This window comes from Polypterus senegalus, chromosome 3 (genome assembly GCF_016835505.1).
Source record: "Polypterus senegalus isolate Bchr_013 chromosome 3, ASM1683550v1, whole genome shotgun sequence".
Taxonomy (NCBI): domain Eukaryota; kingdom Metazoa; phylum Chordata; class Cladistia; order Polypteriformes; family Polypteridae; genus Polypterus; species Polypterus senegalus.
The window spans coordinates 289,151,108-289,167,834 of record NC_053156.1 but is presented as its reverse complement, the minus strand read 5'-3'; the positions used below and the strand labels follow the sequence as shown (position 1 = coordinate 289,167,834).

Here is a 16,727-nt window from a genome sequence, read left to right as displayed (position 1 = left end):
GTGTCCCTGAATGAAGGGAGGCTCAAAATCAAAAGTACCAGTCAGTATCTGGTGTGGCCACCAGCTGCTTGAAGTACTGCAGTGCATCTCCTCCTCATGGACTGGACCAGATTTGTCAGTTCTTGCTGTGAGATGTTACCCCACTCTTCCACCAAGGCACCTGCAAGTTCCTGGACATTTCTGGGAGGAATGGCCCTAGCCCTCCCCCTGCGATCCAACAGGTCCCAGACGTGCTCAATGGGATTGAGATCCGGGCTCTTCCACTGCGAGGATGATCAGCTGTCCTTCCTGTCTCCCTGTAGCGCTGTCTTAGGCGTCTCACAGTGCGGACATGGCAATTTATTGCCCTAGCCACATCAGCAGTCCTCATGCCTAATGCACGTTCACGCAGATGAGCAGGGACCCTGGGCATCTTTCTTTGGGTGTTTTTCACAGTCGGTAGACAAGTCTCTTTAGTGTCCTGCGTTTTTAGAACTGTGACCTTAAATGCCTACTTTCTGTAAGCTGTTAAGGTCTTAACGACCATTCCACAGGTGCATGTTAATTAATTGATTATGGTTAATTGAACATGCATGGAAAACATTGTTTAAACCCTTTACAATGAAGATCTGTAAAGTTAGTTGGATTTTGAAAACATTATTGTTGAAATACACAGTCCTGAAAAAGGGACGTTTCTTTTTTTGCTGAGTATATATATGTATATGTGTATGTGTGTGTATATATATTATGGGGTGCCAAACAGGCAAATATAATGATTTTTGGAATATATAAAGTCAGTGTTCTGAATATATAACACCAAAACCTGATTATATAAAGTGAGCGACGGAATATATAAAGTCACTCCCGAATATATAAAGTCAAAGCCTGATTATATAAAGTCAGCGTTGGAATATATAAAATCATTCCCGAATATATAAAATTTCCGTGCTTGTCATTTCACTCGTACTAGTGAAAGGTAAACTTCAACAGAAGCCACCCAGAGTCGATCGGGCTTGTAAGGTTCGTCCAACAATACACCCATACAAAAAGAATAAATAAACATAGTGTTCAAAATGCCGGGCACATACATCATTTTGAATGAATTAACTGAACCGTGGTTTTTTAAAAATATTTTTCTGAATATGTTTTTGTTAACTTATTTCATTACGTTGTATTAGGAACTCATTGAGTTTCCTGAAAACGTGCCTGCATTGTTTCAATCAATATCAATATAATCTGGCTTTAAATTTATATATTCAGGAATGAAGTTATATATTCCGACGCTGACTTTATATATTCTAACTCTGACTTTATATAATCAAGTTTTGACTTTATATATTCTGACACTGACTTTATATAATCAGTCTGATCTGCTCAAGTTCCAGTAAATGCACCCAAACTCAGTGGACGGCACTTCATCCTACAAAAAGTTATTTATCCAAACATGCTGCTAACAAAACACAGGAGTCTGTCAAAGCTAAAAAATAGATAATTCATAAATAGCCAAGCCAGTCACCCAATTTTAATCCAATTTCACAGGCCTTCCATACAATGAAAAGTAAACTTAACAGGACATGGTGGAAAGCAAGATGTCAGAAGAATTGGAACCATCAGAAAACAAAACTCGGGAAATTAATTCTGCGGCTCAAAAAACATTTAATTGCACATAATGTAAGCCAAAATAGATTTCAAAAATTGTGCAAAAATGTAACATTGTACATCAATCGTAACAGAAGAAATTGTGTTCTACAGAACCTGACATTTACAGTAAGGGATTTCTACTTGTTGGTTTGTTTAGACCACAACTTCTTTTAACCACCTTAGCATTAACCCTAAGTGTGATTTTGTCTTGGGATTCGATTCGATTCGATTAACTGTTTTAATCCCATGGGGAAATTCAGATTCATAAGCAGCAGAAACTTGGAAACAAAGATACAGACTCACAGGGCAAATAATACAGCTAATCAATTGACAAAAACATAAATAAAAATTCTATGTAAAACCAACTAACCCAGAGTATTATTTGGGGTAACCTGTTCGTAACCTTTTTTGACAGAATATTGCATTGTTTCTTAAAGAGTTAAGCCTGAAATAACATCATGTTGTAAAAAATCATTCATTTTTGTATGCTTTCTGCCACTCTATGGTAACTAACTCATCAATATTCATAAGTGGGGTGGAGCCTTGAATTGAAACACATTGGTGTGTAAACAAGAAGCTGTAAGTCCAGTTTTAGAACAAACGGTAACTGAACTATTGCTTGAATCAAGCGACAGTGATGACAGTGTGAATTGGTCATCAGACGTTCACATTGATAATTAAAGTGATGCATATGGCACTGTACGATCGGAATATCGTGATTTGCCTGATGAATTTGGTTGTGTGAAACTTTACTGTTTTGCAAGTAACTGCGTAGCAAAATAATTGTGATCAAGTGGAAGGACAATAAAGATGTTTGCCCCCCTAAGCAGTGTTCGCAATACAGTAATCCCTCGCTATATCGCGCTTCGACTTTCGCGGCTTCACTCTATCGCGGATTTTATATGTAAGCATAAATAAATATATAACGCGGATTTTTCACTGCTTCGCGGGTTCTGCGGACAATGGGTCTTTTTACTTCCTGTACATGCTTCCTCAGTTGGTTTGTCCAGTTGATTTCATACAAGTGACGCTGTTGGTGGATGACTGAGAAGCTAACCAATCAGAGCACGCAGTTAAGTTCTCCTGACTGAGAAGCTAACCAATCAGAGCACGCAGTTAAGTTCCTGTGTGCTGAATGCAGTGTTAACAAGGAAGTCTCGTCTCGCTCATTCAGCATCAACGTGTTTCGCTGTGTAAAGAGTTAACTATTAGTGCTCTTTTGTGTTTATCTTTGTGCGTAGTCAAGCCCTTCATTATGGCTCCAAAACGATCTGCTCCTGCTACTTGTTCAGGGGCCGTGCCCAAGCGCCAACGGAAGATGCTAACGATTGCCGATAAGGTAAATGTTTTGTATTTGTTGAAGGAAGGGAAAATCTACACCGCTGTAGGATGCCATTACAGCATAAATGAGGCTACGATTCTTTTTATTTAAAAAGTAGGAAAGGAATATAAGATCTACGGCTGCAGTGTCCTTTTAACCAGGGTGCAAAACGATTTGTGATGGATGTAATAAGGCGGTAGTCTGGATGGAATCTGCTTTAGGGATTTGGATTGAAGACTGACAGAAAAAGAACAACGGCAGTGCTACACAATCGCCTGAAGTGGCTCCTTTAAGGGCTGTAACGCTCTCCTTTGTTGTGCAGTAAAATAAAACTCATTGTTATCGGACAAGTCATCGTGTCATTGTTGGTGAGTAACCATAATTAATTTTCTACTTACAGTGCTTAGTACATGTACGTACGTTTAGTGTCACTGTACACACATTTACTGTATACTATTTTTCTTGCATTGGACGTATTTATTGCTGGTGGCCTGTCTATCGTAATGGCGGTAACATATGTGATATCGGAGACACTCGATATCTTTAAAATAATATTTAGGTTTTACTGTATATAAACAGTGTGTTTACATACATAATTTCAATGAATCTTACCTAATATCTAAGAGAATACAAAGGGTTTATGCTGTATAACTGTGCAGGGAATATTTATAAACAGTGTGGGAGAGTTTATAAGGGCTTAAAATATATAAAAATAACCATACAAACATATGGTTTCTACTTCGTGGATTTTCACCTATCGCGGGGGCGTCTGGAATGCAACCCCCGCGATCGAGGAGGGATTACTGTACAGCAATTGTCAATGTTGGTGCCAGGAGAAATTTGGAAGTCATGAAGTCTTGTGCTGTTATAGCCTACAGTAACACAAGGGGCATGTTGATTGTGAGATCAGGCACTGACATTTTACCCTCTCATGTTCAAGCAACAGAAAAATGCTATAAGAAAAGTGTGCAGAGAAACACACTTCGATTGTCCCGCTTGTGATGCTGGGCTGTGCACAACACACATCACATGAAGAAGAACGAGTACTAAATCTACCACCTGTGGACACTTGGACAGACCTTTCCTACTGTGATCACATTGACGTTTGTTATTTACATGTCTCTGTTACCCGTAATAACATTTCTGTTGAAAACAATTCAACATTTTTGGCTCATTTTTGCAGGGGTACATATGACGCTAAGGAGGTTACAGGTATTAAGGTGTTTGCCAATTGTTGAGATTTCAAGATCAAATTTGTAGTTCAATGATATTTTTACTCCAATGTCTTCCACAGTCTTGTGACATGAGTAGAATATAAAAATTGTGAATTCTGGTTTTTCAACCTGTAAATTAATTTTTGTTAATTTGTTGCTTCATTTGATTTCTTATTAATTTTATCGTTATTATGATGACATCATTTTGGAAATGGTTTTAATTACAGCTGCCTCTTGCTTTGCTTGGCTGCAGCCATAGTGTAGTATCACTAATGATCATTTCCACCTCGTATTTCTTGGCATCGCAATGCGTGATTGCTATATAGTAACACTATTTAAGATGGTGGCCTTCTCCAAGCTTTCGGATAATTCAAAAACAACCTCACGGTTACTTTTTCTACCATTTAACTCTTGGTTAGGGATTTCAAGATTCTAATTTTGGTTTGGTTTCTTGAAATTACATTTTTAGGTTTTAGTCATTAGATTTTGCTGTCCTCCAATTTGATTTGAGCTCCTGTTTCTAATCATGTATCTTTCTACTTCCTTTAACCCAGTTTGTCTGAATTATTTGATATAAATCCTCTTTTCTAGTTTTTTGGATACTTAGCTTTACCACAACAGCAAATAATAGACAATGAGTCCTGGAGAGTCCCAGATCCCTAAAAGAATCCTTTGGACCCCTAGTTAGTAGTTCACAAGCCTATTACAGTTAGTGTGGTGGTTTAATGAGGAAAAACATTAATGATGAACCTGGAAGTGTATCTGCTGTGGCCAGTTGGGGGCACAACAGCACCCCAGACCCTTGTCAGGTCTCTCTCTCTCACTGTGTATAATACAACACAATACCAGAATGTACCTTCTCTCTTCTTTCTCTTCTCTTCTCCACTTCTTCCTGGCAAGTGTCGTCCAGCTGCTCTCCCGACTCTGACTCTCATGGCTGAAGTAGAGCAGCTTCCTTTATTCAGGACCTGGGAGTACTTCCGGTGTCATGACACTGTTCCTCTGAAGCTCTTCTGGGTTAGCTGGAAATCCCATGAAGTCTGTGCCCATGGCAGTTCTCACTGAACGCAACAGGGCTGACCGACGGGACTCCAGCTCCCAACATGCTCTGTGGGTATCCATAGATGCAGCCGTCACCGTAGCACAGGGCTGTTCAATTACAAATTAAGTTAGGCCAGATTTTCAAACCAAGATATTTAGCCGGGCCAGACATTTTCAGCAGCCAGTAAGTAGCAGGTAATGACTAATTCTAAACCAACATGAATGTATTGAAAAACAAGTAATGTTTATTTATTGTTTCTCTTTTAAATGTGCTCATATTTGACTCAGGCACGTCAAAGATTTATAGAAAAACAATAAAAAAAGATATAACTGAACAGAATCTGAGGTAGTAGCAATACTTTTTTTCCACATTTGAAATAAAAAAAACAAACATGTTGGTCATATATGACCCCGGCAGATCTATAATTGCATTAAAACAAAATAGTGCACAGTATTAGCACTAACAATAAGAAGGGAATCCCACACTTGGTTTTCAGTGTTGGCTTGTCAATATGTTTCTCCGAGACCATAAGCCGGCTGCCAGTAACAGGCAGAGGCAAACATCTCTGCACGCCGCATGGTGACTTGGCCAGGTGACGTTATTGTGTGAATCAAAACTAATTAGAGGCATAAAGACTTTTTTACAGGGATGGTGGAACTCACCCTTTGTATGGTGGGATCATTTCAAAGCACTGCGGGAGGTGGTGGCTAAGACAGTGGTTACTGATTCACTTCCGCCTCTGACTAGCGGTGTAACCCTGACTTAACCAACCTTGCGAATTGTAAAAAAAAAATTGGAAAGAGTTGCAGTGTAATCTGATATAGGACGTCATCTTGGATAAAGACGTTGGCCAAAAATGTAATAGTAATAATAATAATTTTCCCACGGAATAAACTCTTGTACTGCCGGAGGGATTTGTTAGCAGTTCTTAGGAGCGCTCGCAGATTAAATCCTTCCAACTTGTCCTGGAGCCACACCTGTTTTAAACTTCAGAAATCAATTATAGAGCCTTTTACTGCTGGAACACATTTAACATTAAATGCTTTTGTTAAACCAGTTTCATCCAGCTCAGGGATGCAGGGGCCATTTTTGTGCTACTTAGGCATGAACTCAACCTGGACAGGGCACCATTCCACTAAAGGGTGCCACTTTAACATGCACGACTTTAGGGGTTGTGGAAGGAAAGTCAGAAATTGAATGAAAGAAATGTATGCCTGGAATCATAATAATGAAAAAAAAAATAAAGGGATACTTAGCAAGAGTATGGTGCAGTTACAGCATATCCGTTTTTGAAAAGCACATTTTCATCGTTTGTTTTTTGCAGACAGACTGTACCTAAGCTAGGCAAGATGATAATATTAGTTTTCATGTGTTTTTTATACTTATACTAGAGGGCTTTGCCCTCTGCTTGCTTCGCTCGCCAACCTCCCAGCCTGCGATACACGCCAGCCACTTCACGTCTTTGCTGCTCACGTATGTGGATTTTACTTTCATCAAACACCAAATCTTTTAATTCTCGTGGATAGCCCTCTTCATTGGGAAGAAACAGTACTTTTCCCTGATGGGAACACGAATTAGACAATCTACAAGTCTCTGACTTAAAGTTTAAATCTGTACAATAGCTACATACTTCTGTCATATCACCTATGTCCATATATTTGATCTCTTTTCGCTGTTCCGTTATTTCCCCGAGTAATAATTTTCATTTGTTAGCGATAATGCGATCTTTACTGTCATTTTTTTGAGACTTTTGAAATTTAGTACTTTCATCACGCCAACCTTTTTTGAACCTTTTTATGACATTCTACTTTGTCGTCTACTCTTTGTCTTTTACTTCCAGCCTCGGGCATCGTTAGATCTCTTGGCACAAAGTCTTGTCTCGTGGGAGTTGGAATTATCTCATATAGAAATCCAAGAAAACTTCTTTGTCTGTGTTTTTCAGATACATTTTGTGTAAAGTGCAATACTTTTAAAAGTATGGATTTGTATCCGTTATTGGCTGTATAATTTCTAATTCGTCCGATCGTTTAACTGTTTTGATTCAGTGTTGCATCGCTTATCTGTGATCGAAAAGATAAACTTGACCAAATTGTGGTTTCTTTGAAATTAAACTTGTAGTAGCTTTAATTGTTGCAGGACCACAGATTCTCATAGCGTATGGTCCTGAATCATGTAAATCTACATTTTGAGCATTGAATGATGCGAACAGATTATTGCAGATTCAGATATTTTGCCTGTAGTGTTTGTGGATTTCACTTTCACCAAATAACCAATCTTTTATTTCTTGTTGATATGCCTCTTCATTGGGAAGAAACAGTACTTTTCCCTGATGGGAACACAAATTAGACGATGTACAAGTCACCGCCGAACAATATCTACATACTTCTGTCATATCACCTATGTCCACATATTCAATCTCTTTTTGCTGTTCCGTTCTTTCAGCGAGTAATAATTTCCATTTGGTTGCGCTAATGCGCTTTACTATCATTTTTTGAAACTTTCAAATTTTAGTACATTCATTATCTCTAACCTGCTCTGCATGTGTATTGCGCCAACATTTTTGAATTCTTTACGACGTTCTACTTTGTCATCTACTCTTTGTCTGTTATTTCCGGCCCCAGGCGTGGTTAAATCTCGTGGCACAAAGACTCATCTCACAGGACATGAAATTATCTCTCTGAAAAAGTCTCGTCTTGTCCCAGGCTATAAAGTTTCGTCTTGTCCCAGGATTTTTTTATATAACAGAGAGATATTTTTGTTACCATTGTTCTATTTAATTATTATTTAGTCTCTATATATTACATATTCTTCTGTGTCCCTTGCATTTTGTGGATGGGACACCAAGAGCCGAGGCCATCCTGACAACACAGTTAAAGGACTGTCCTCAGCCTTTTTATAGAGAGGGTGGCAATGAATCCTTCAGCTATTGCATTGATTGTCATTTAAGGGGAGAACATTATCTTGTGTATTGTTTTTTTGTTTTGCTTGAAGATTTGTATCAGGTCTTGAATGCCTTGGATTGCAATTTAGGCAAATTCTTATTGTCTATTTTGGTGTTCTTTTGTGCTATTCTTTTGAAATAAATACCAGCATTTGTAAACATTTTGTGTCGGACTTATCTCCAAGCCAGAGGTTTTCATGGTTCATCACCCCCTGTGGGCCATCCCTGAACAGTTTTGGTATTTTTTGGAATATTTACATTATTTTAAACTTTTGAAGCTAGATCCCCTTTTTGGGCCTGTGTACGCTGAATGCCAATTTAGTTTGGAGTTAGGCAACCTCGAGTGAGGCCTATACTAGGCAGGCTAGGGATGTACCTGGCCTGATTTTGTTGGATCCTTTGTAGGCTATTTGTTTGTGCACTCAAATTGTAACAATTTATTTCTTCTAGAAACCACCCTGACACTTTCTTCTTCGTGATTTCCTCACTTTTCTAATTTGCAGGTGACAGGATTTGACAGTGTGGATGACGAGTCAAAGCACAGTGGTCATATGTTTTCTACTAAGAGCCCCAAGCCTGAGGAATGGAACATTGAGAAGAACCCGTCTTACTCCTACTACATCTACTATATGTATGCTAACATCATGGTCATCAACCAGCTTCGCAAGTGAGTCTCACTGCTTATTATTTAAATTCACAGTATGGCCAACTGTTTTATTGTCAAGCCTTTTTTGCAAACATGATCAACTCTGATTAGTTACCCATAATATGTATTTTTATCTGCTCAAACCCAAGTTCTACTAGATGATTGCAATTAAAATCTGGCTTCATCTCCACTGAGTATGATTTCACTCTTAAACACCGTAGGTCTTCTTCTCTTTCTACCTTTATCAGTAATTGGCCAATTAAGTTCAGTTTATGAAACACTTGAGGTTTACTTACCTTGGCAGTGACATTCATGTCTCTGGTGACTCTTCCTATGAAGTCAGTAGATGGATTGGGAGAGTTTGGGGGGTCATGAGGTCACTGGAAAGGGGTGTGTGGCGCTCCCGATATCTCTGCAAAAGGATGAAGGTCCAAGTCTTTAGAGTCCTGGTGCTTCCTGTCTTGCTATATGGTTGCGAGACATGGACGCTATCCAGTGACCTGAGATTAAGACTGGACTCTTTTGGTACTGTGTCATCCGGAAGATCCTTGGGTATCGTTGGTTTGACTTTGTGTCTAATGAGCGGTTGCTCATGGAGTTCCAAATGAGGCACATTACCTGCATTGTGAGGGAGCATCATTTACAGCACTATTGCCACGTGGCACGTTTCCCAGAGGGTGATCCAGCTCGTAGGATCCTCATTGTTGGGGACCCGAGTGGCTGGACCAGGCCACGGGGTCATCCACATGACACCTGGCTGTGACAGATAGAGGGACATCTCCGGAGGGTGGGACTGGACCACATGTCTGCCTAAGGGGCTGCCAACCGGGATCCCGAGTTGTTTTGTTGTGTAGTGGGTGCGGCAAAGCGCTGTACCAGTGCATGCTCCCCAACTTGACTTGACTTGATGTGGACGAGCATGATGTCGTCCTTAATGGTTAATTAATAAAGAACTTAACATTTGAGAACTGAATACTGTTTTACTTTCCTATGAAAGTTTCATTAATAATTTAATGACAACATGCTAGTAGCATTGTACGTGTACAGTTGTACTCAAAAGTTTACACACCCTGGCAGAATTTGTTAAATATTGGCCTTCATTTGGCATTTTGACAAATGATCCTGGCAGTTGTGGCTGAAATCTCGGTTGGTCTACTTGACCGTGGCTTGGTAACAGCAGAACTTTCGTTATCAGAGTCTGTACACTACTGACAGCCATTTTCTGATCTCTGGATATCTTTTTATGTACTTTTACTGATTTACACAAATCAACAACCTTTTCTCGCAGATCTTCTGACAGTTTTTTTTTTCTGCTTTCCCCATCGCTTGCTATCCAGCAAAGTCAGTGCAGCGCTGCATGAATTTAAATTGGCTATTTATACAAAGTCACTGATTACAGTCAAAGAAGTTACAGGTGTGGACCCTCTCACTTAATTACCCTTAATTTGAACCTGTGTGTGTCGACGTGTGTGTATCTTATCAGCTCCAACATTCAAGGGTGTGTAAATGTTTGAACAGGCCCATTTGGGGGATTTCAGTTATCATTGTGATTTAAAAAGAAAAGAGCAGGCACAATTGGGTGATAATAAATTGCTGCACCTGAGCACACTCCCTAATTAAAAAGAAAAGAGTTCTGCTTAATTACTTATATTTTCCAAACAGTGGTCAATATTTCACACATTCTGCCAGGGTATGTAAACTAATGAGCACATCTATATACTGTGTAGCACCCAGAATTTTAAATGCATTCACATATACACTCACTGGGCACAATATTACCAGCCTGGCACACCAGACTGGCCATTACAGAGCTATAGAAGGATGTCAGTTGCCACATTAAAGGAATTCTCCTAAGGAAGAAGAGCCTGCTCTGCCCTTTCTTCTCAGTTCCTTTGTGTTATGAGACCAATCAAACCTGTCTTTGATCTGGACCCCCAAGTACTAGTAAGAGTGCACCGCCTCTACATCAACTCCTTGAATAACAACAACATTTATTTATATAGCTCATTTTCATACAAATGATGAAGCTCAAAGTGCTTTACAGGATGAAGAAAAAGAAAAAAGACAAAATAAACAAGAATTAAAATAAGGGAACACTAATTAACATAGTTATCCGATGGCCAGGGAGCACAGAAAAAACAAAAAAAAACTCCAGAAGACTGGAGAAAAATAAAATCTGCAGGGTTTCAGAGGCTACGAGACCACCCAGTCCCCTCTAGGCATTCTACCTCACATAAATAACCTCAATCAGTCCTAATGGTATTCAGGGTTCTCACAGAAGAATTTGAAGATGACGGTCATGGGGACTTCTGGGGCCTCATGTATAACGCCGTGCGTAGAACTCGCACTATAACATGGCGTAAGCACAAAAGCTGAAATGTGCTTACGCACAGAAAAATCCAGATGCAGGAATCTGTGCGTACTCCAACTTCCACGTTCTTCCGCTACATAAATCCCGACCAGCGTGAAAACTAACGCTCGTGCACGCGCTTTATGTAACGCCCCAAATCCTCCCAGAATAAGCCTATTTGAATATGCAAATCAATATAAATCGCCCTTAAGCGCAGCCTTCTGTGAAAAGACAATGGGAAAAGCACGGGGAAAATATAAGAATTTCAGCGAATACCAAGTGGAGGCAAAGGAAAAACATACTATTTGTTCAAATAAACCGTGGTATAATCAACAAAATGAAGTTGATCGAGTGACATAGCGTGTTGGAGAAACTTGAAAGCTCACATCCACAAATCGCACAGTGCCAGAAATAAAAAAGAAGTCACATATCAAAGTCGCCGTGAAAAGCCGAGTTGTAAGCCCACTGTCTGAGTGTCATATGAAAGTTTATTAGGGTACAGAGAAAAAAGGCACACAGTGGCGAAAAAACACGAAATGTCAACTTCAATCTCGACATTTCCACTTTAATCACGTAGTTTATTTTGTCATTAAAGTAGAACATTATAAACTTCATCTTAAAATCGTTTAATTAAGCAGTTTCTCAAATCACATCGTAATTAAAGTAGCACGTTAAATGCTTTGTTTTGTATTTGATCTTCTATGTGCTCTGTGTGTGTGAATCACTACTTGCTTCTTAAACTGGCTCTCTTCCTCCAACTGGACACAGAGTCCATTACATTCGTAATATTACAGTTCTCTGAATAACTCAAACACTGAGATGTATACGTGATATCATTTTCATGATGATAGGAGTTAAAGCACGTTATTAAACATGTGTTTCACTTCGATGAAATAATTTATTGCAGCAGTACAATCAGGGGCGGCTCTAGGCTTGTGGTGGCACTGGGCAGAGGAAGAATCGGTGGCTCCTTCCCCCCCGTCAGTAAGGTAGCTTCTGCACAGTGGATGGCTGCATAGCCGCCTCGTACTCATGACACAAGCATTTAACTTTTGCCGAAATTTGTCGCTGTGTTTTTAGCTGTGTTGTTATTTTCTCTTTCTGTTTTATATTCAGTATATATTGGCGTAGCGCCACTGCAGTCAGTGCTTTTCTTTCCCAAGTAACCGATCGCCATACAATCAGCTCTGTAATAGACGTTAAGCCATCTGTAAGCTTAGCGCCGATTCTTCAAAACGTTTAAAGAACATTGAAATATCTTCGTAGTACATGTTTAATTATTCTATCCTTAACGACACTCCCAGTGAAGAATATAGATTATTTAAATGAAGTTAAAGTTTTATCTGTATAATTTAACAAACATAGTTTGCTGAATTTCACCTTATAAATGATATCGTTTCTGTTTCTGAACCGCGAGGTCCGTACAGGAAAGGCTTTAAAACATTTTGCAGTGGCAGAGACAGCGTGTGCTTAATGCCGTATACCGATAATTCTCTTTCCGATCAGCTGCTGCTGTGATTCACACTCAGATACAGTGATATAAATACTCCGAGTCGTGCAGTGAGAGAAATATTGAAAAAGATGATCCGCTGTGGCAACTCCTAACGGGAGGAGCTGAAAGAAGAAGAAGAAGAAGAAGAAGAAGAAGTGAGAGTAACAACGCTAAAGCAGTTATGGTATTTGGAATACTATGGCTGTTCCCTGGACCATTATATTGTTACAAGTTAATTACAATCAGATGCATTACACTAATAAACAATATGCGGTTAGTTTCGGTGTATTTATAAAGCCGCGTCAGGAAAATAAGGTGTAACCACACAGGAACAGTACCATTGCTTTGACGCTGGGTACCGCCAGTCTGCAAAACCGAGCGGAGAACTTGCGTACGACAAGGTATGAGGTACCGTGGAAAAGTGCGTGGATTTACACCAAGTGTAGGTTTTATACATCGCAATTTGAACGTGGAAGAGTTCTAACACGCAACGTTTCTGTGCGTACGCACCGTTTATACATGAGGCCCCTGGCCTTTTATCAGGTGGTGGTGGTGCAGATCGCCACCACAGAAAACTAGAAAAAGAACAGAAGAGAGAGTAAGGGTTAGTATGGATTTTAGAGCCACCATGAATAATAATGATAATTAATTGAATATACCAGTGGTTCTCAAACTGTGGGGTGGGATGCGAAGTAACGAAAAGGGGGGGCACGAAGATATGAAAAAAAGAAAGCAAGAATCAAAAATATGAAAAATACATCTATTGAAACCAAAACAAATGAACTTAAACTACAATCTGAAACTAGAAAAATAAATATAGAGTTAGATAAATGTCGATAAAAATTAAATAGGTATAATAAAATATGCATGTATGATATATCATTAATTAAAAAAGAACAAAATTGGTATTAGTGGGCTCCTTTCAAAAAACCGTTAGGGGGGTGCGATTAAAACTGTTATGAAAACTCGGGTCGCAAATACGTAAAGGTTGAGAAACACTGGAATATACAGAGCATCAGGATCAAAATAAAATGAAGTTATGAGAAAGCCATGTTTCAGCAGTTTTTTTAAAGTGCTCCACCGTATTAGCCTGGCAAATTCCTATTGGTCAGCTATTCCAGATTTTAGGTGCATAACAGCAGAAGGCCGCCTTACCACTTCTTTTAAGTTTAGCTGTTGGAATTCTAAGCTGACGTATATATGTTGTGACAGATAGGGGGGCACTGTCGTTCCCTTGAACCCTCAGACCAGACGCCAGACACCAGATAAAAGTCTAATAATTGACTTTATTAAAGTAATAATGTGCACAAAGCACCCTCCACTCCACAATACTCATAAACCAATACAATAATCACTATAATAATCAATCCTCCTCTCCCAGACGCGTTGTCCCTCTGCCACCCGACTCAGCTCGCCCGTCTGGGATCTCACACAGTCTCTTATAGTCCTTGACCCGGAAGTGCTTCTGAACCCTCAGTCCATGTGAATTCCTAACACTTCCGGGTCAGATCAAAACTCTTCTTTTTCATCCCGGAAGTATGTCATTTCCTCTGTCGCTGTGACTAAGACGTACTTCTGGGTTATTGGTAAAATAAACATCTCTGAGCCTCCCTGCAGCGTCTCCTTGCAGCCCCGACATTATCCAGCAGGGTTGTGTACTGCAACTACATAGTCCATGATGCCCTGCTGGAATTCAGGGCGTCTCCATGTCGCAGGGAGGGCTCCCTCTGGCGGCCTGGGGGTATTGCCTGGGATGAATGGCTGGCCATAGTCCATGTATCTATTCAAAATATTTTTTACAAATTCCAGCTTTATTGTATTATGACTTACATATCAAGATAATATTATATTGTAATATTCCTTAAAATCATTTTTCATTTCTGTCTCTTTGTACCGTCCTTGTACACTTGATTACCATCAGTAAAAATCAGGCTTTAGTGTAATGTTGTCTTTTTTTTCTGTGTACCTCAGGCAGCGAGGGATGAACACCTTCCTGTTCCGTCCACACTGCGGTGAAGCCGGTGCGGTGACTCATTTGCTGGCTTCTTTCATGACTGCTGACAACATCTCCCATGGTCTCAACCTTAAAAAGGTCAGTCAGGTCTTAACATTATAAAATGTGTTTACTTTGTAAATGCAATTTGAATAAAGGAGAGACAGAGTACGATATTTTGTATAAATACTGTAGTGCTGTGGCCATGTCGTCTGCTAAGTTCACTTTCAGTGGCCATGGCCAGCTGTTTGAAGCCTCATCATGTGTCCACCATTATCACATGCAGTTGAATCTAAATGTGTAGCAGAGGTGCAAAGAAGATTTCGAATTAAAAGATAAGTTTGGTATTTTTCAAGTAAAAGTTACTTTTTCACAAAGAGGGTATATAAGTGTTTGCCAAGCAAAATTGTGCTCCAAATGTCTGGGTTTTCTATGAATTTAAAGAACCATTTTACTGACATTGGTGCTTTACATTGGAATTAATGGAGCGCATGGCCATTCATACTAACCTTTTAAAAATCATCACATCCTTGATGCACACCTGTTTTAAAAAATATTTATCTCAACTTTATTAAACCTTTACTAAGCCTTTACACTGGTAGCGATGGACTTCAGGAACCTATTTCCTGTTTTGAATGAACATTATTGTCAAAGCTAGAATAGAAAAATAGCCATTAATTAAAATGGGTTTAATGGTACAATGGTGAGTCCATCTCATCATATTGGCTGTGTTGTGTATTTGTGTACCACCGGATATGCTTGAGATCCCTTGTAGATGACACATGGGCTGGAAGGGCATCCCAGCCAGGGGAGGGGATGGTTCCTTACCCGGATAGGAGACGCCTAATAGGCAGATAAGCATTCCGGCTGGGGAGGAAGAAGGGATCAGACCCGGAAGGAAGGACCAAAAGGGATGGACGGACAGCCCACTCGGAAAGAAAGATGTTGATCGAGGCTTTTTATTCCCCCATAATGCTAGATGGCAGCAGCCCTGGATGTTGATGCCCAGTAGGAAACCAGCAAGGCATGCTGGGAAATGTAGTCTGGCAGAGCAAACCTGCTGGAGTGACTGGGGACCATGAGAGGGTGCTGCAGGGAGACAAGCTCCCTGTGATAATGGATGTCCATGTGACCCAGAAGGACTTCCATTGGGCAATCACCCTGGCACCAGAAGTCTGTAATTAAAGGGACCACACTCCCTTATCTAGGCGAGTCGGAGCTGGGAGGTAGTGAGGCAACACTTTAGTGGAGGAGGGTAGTGATCTAGGAAGACAGTACTGTGGAGAGAAAACCAATGTTTTGTGCTTGTGTGATATATTTGAGGTGATTTGATTAATCTTCCTTTTTCTGAACCCGGGACTGTGCTTGTATGTTCGTATTGGGGTTTGGGCTTGCTGGTGCCCGGGTTTCCATCACACCCTCTTTCTTTATGCTTCTTGTTGCCTTTCTTCATTGGACATTCCAGCCCTGATTAGGATTACGGGTTCATGAACATACACCGCATCTTACGCCTGCCACTTGCCAGCAGCCATGCTACTTACACTTCAGAACAGGTCAGCTACTTGAAGCTAAGCATGTTTTGGCTTGGCTAGTACTTACTGTAGATGGGAGAATGTCTAGGCTGCAGCAAGAGGTGTCGGCGAGACCAGCAAGGGGCACCCAGTTGTTTGTGGGTGGATCCCAATGTCCCAGTGCGGTGATTGGGGTAACAGTGCTGTTAAAATGGAGCTGTCCTTCAGATGAGATGTATAATCCTGTCCTGTGGTCATAAAAGGTCCCTGGGTAACCTTTGTTAAGAGTAGGGTGTATCCCGATGTTCAGGGTAAATTGCCCACCACGGCCCAGTCATTCTGGCCCCCTAATCATTCCCTGTCTCTAATCGTCTCTCTGTCTCTCACCACTTCACCACCTAATAGCTAATGGGCGTACTGGTGCATAAATTGTTACCGTTGCATCATCCACGTGGATGTTGCAAATTGGTTGTACGGTGGTTGAAGAGGCTCCCCACACTCTGAGTAGTGAGAATAGCTCTAAATAAATGTAATAAATTATTATTATTATTACTATTATTCAATCTTGTGGATCCTGGATAACAGCACGCCAGGGTA

General features: G+C 40.2%; 1 protein-coding gene across 2 annotated transcripts in view; it reads left to right on the top strand.

Moving 5' to 3' along the window:
- The window catches only part of ampd1, a 131,635-nt gene that overhangs the window by 89,135 nt on the left and 25,773 nt on the right, over positions 1-16,727 (top strand). For both annotated transcript variants that reach the window (XM_039749392.1, XM_039749391.1), the window contains 2 exons: positions 8,642-8,805; positions 14,598-14,718. In XM_039749392.1, coding sequence (XP_039605326.1) covers positions 8,642-8,805; positions 14,598-14,718 — 285 coding nt within the window. The remainder of the gene's footprint in view (positions 1-8,641; positions 8,806-14,597; positions 14,719-16,727) is intronic.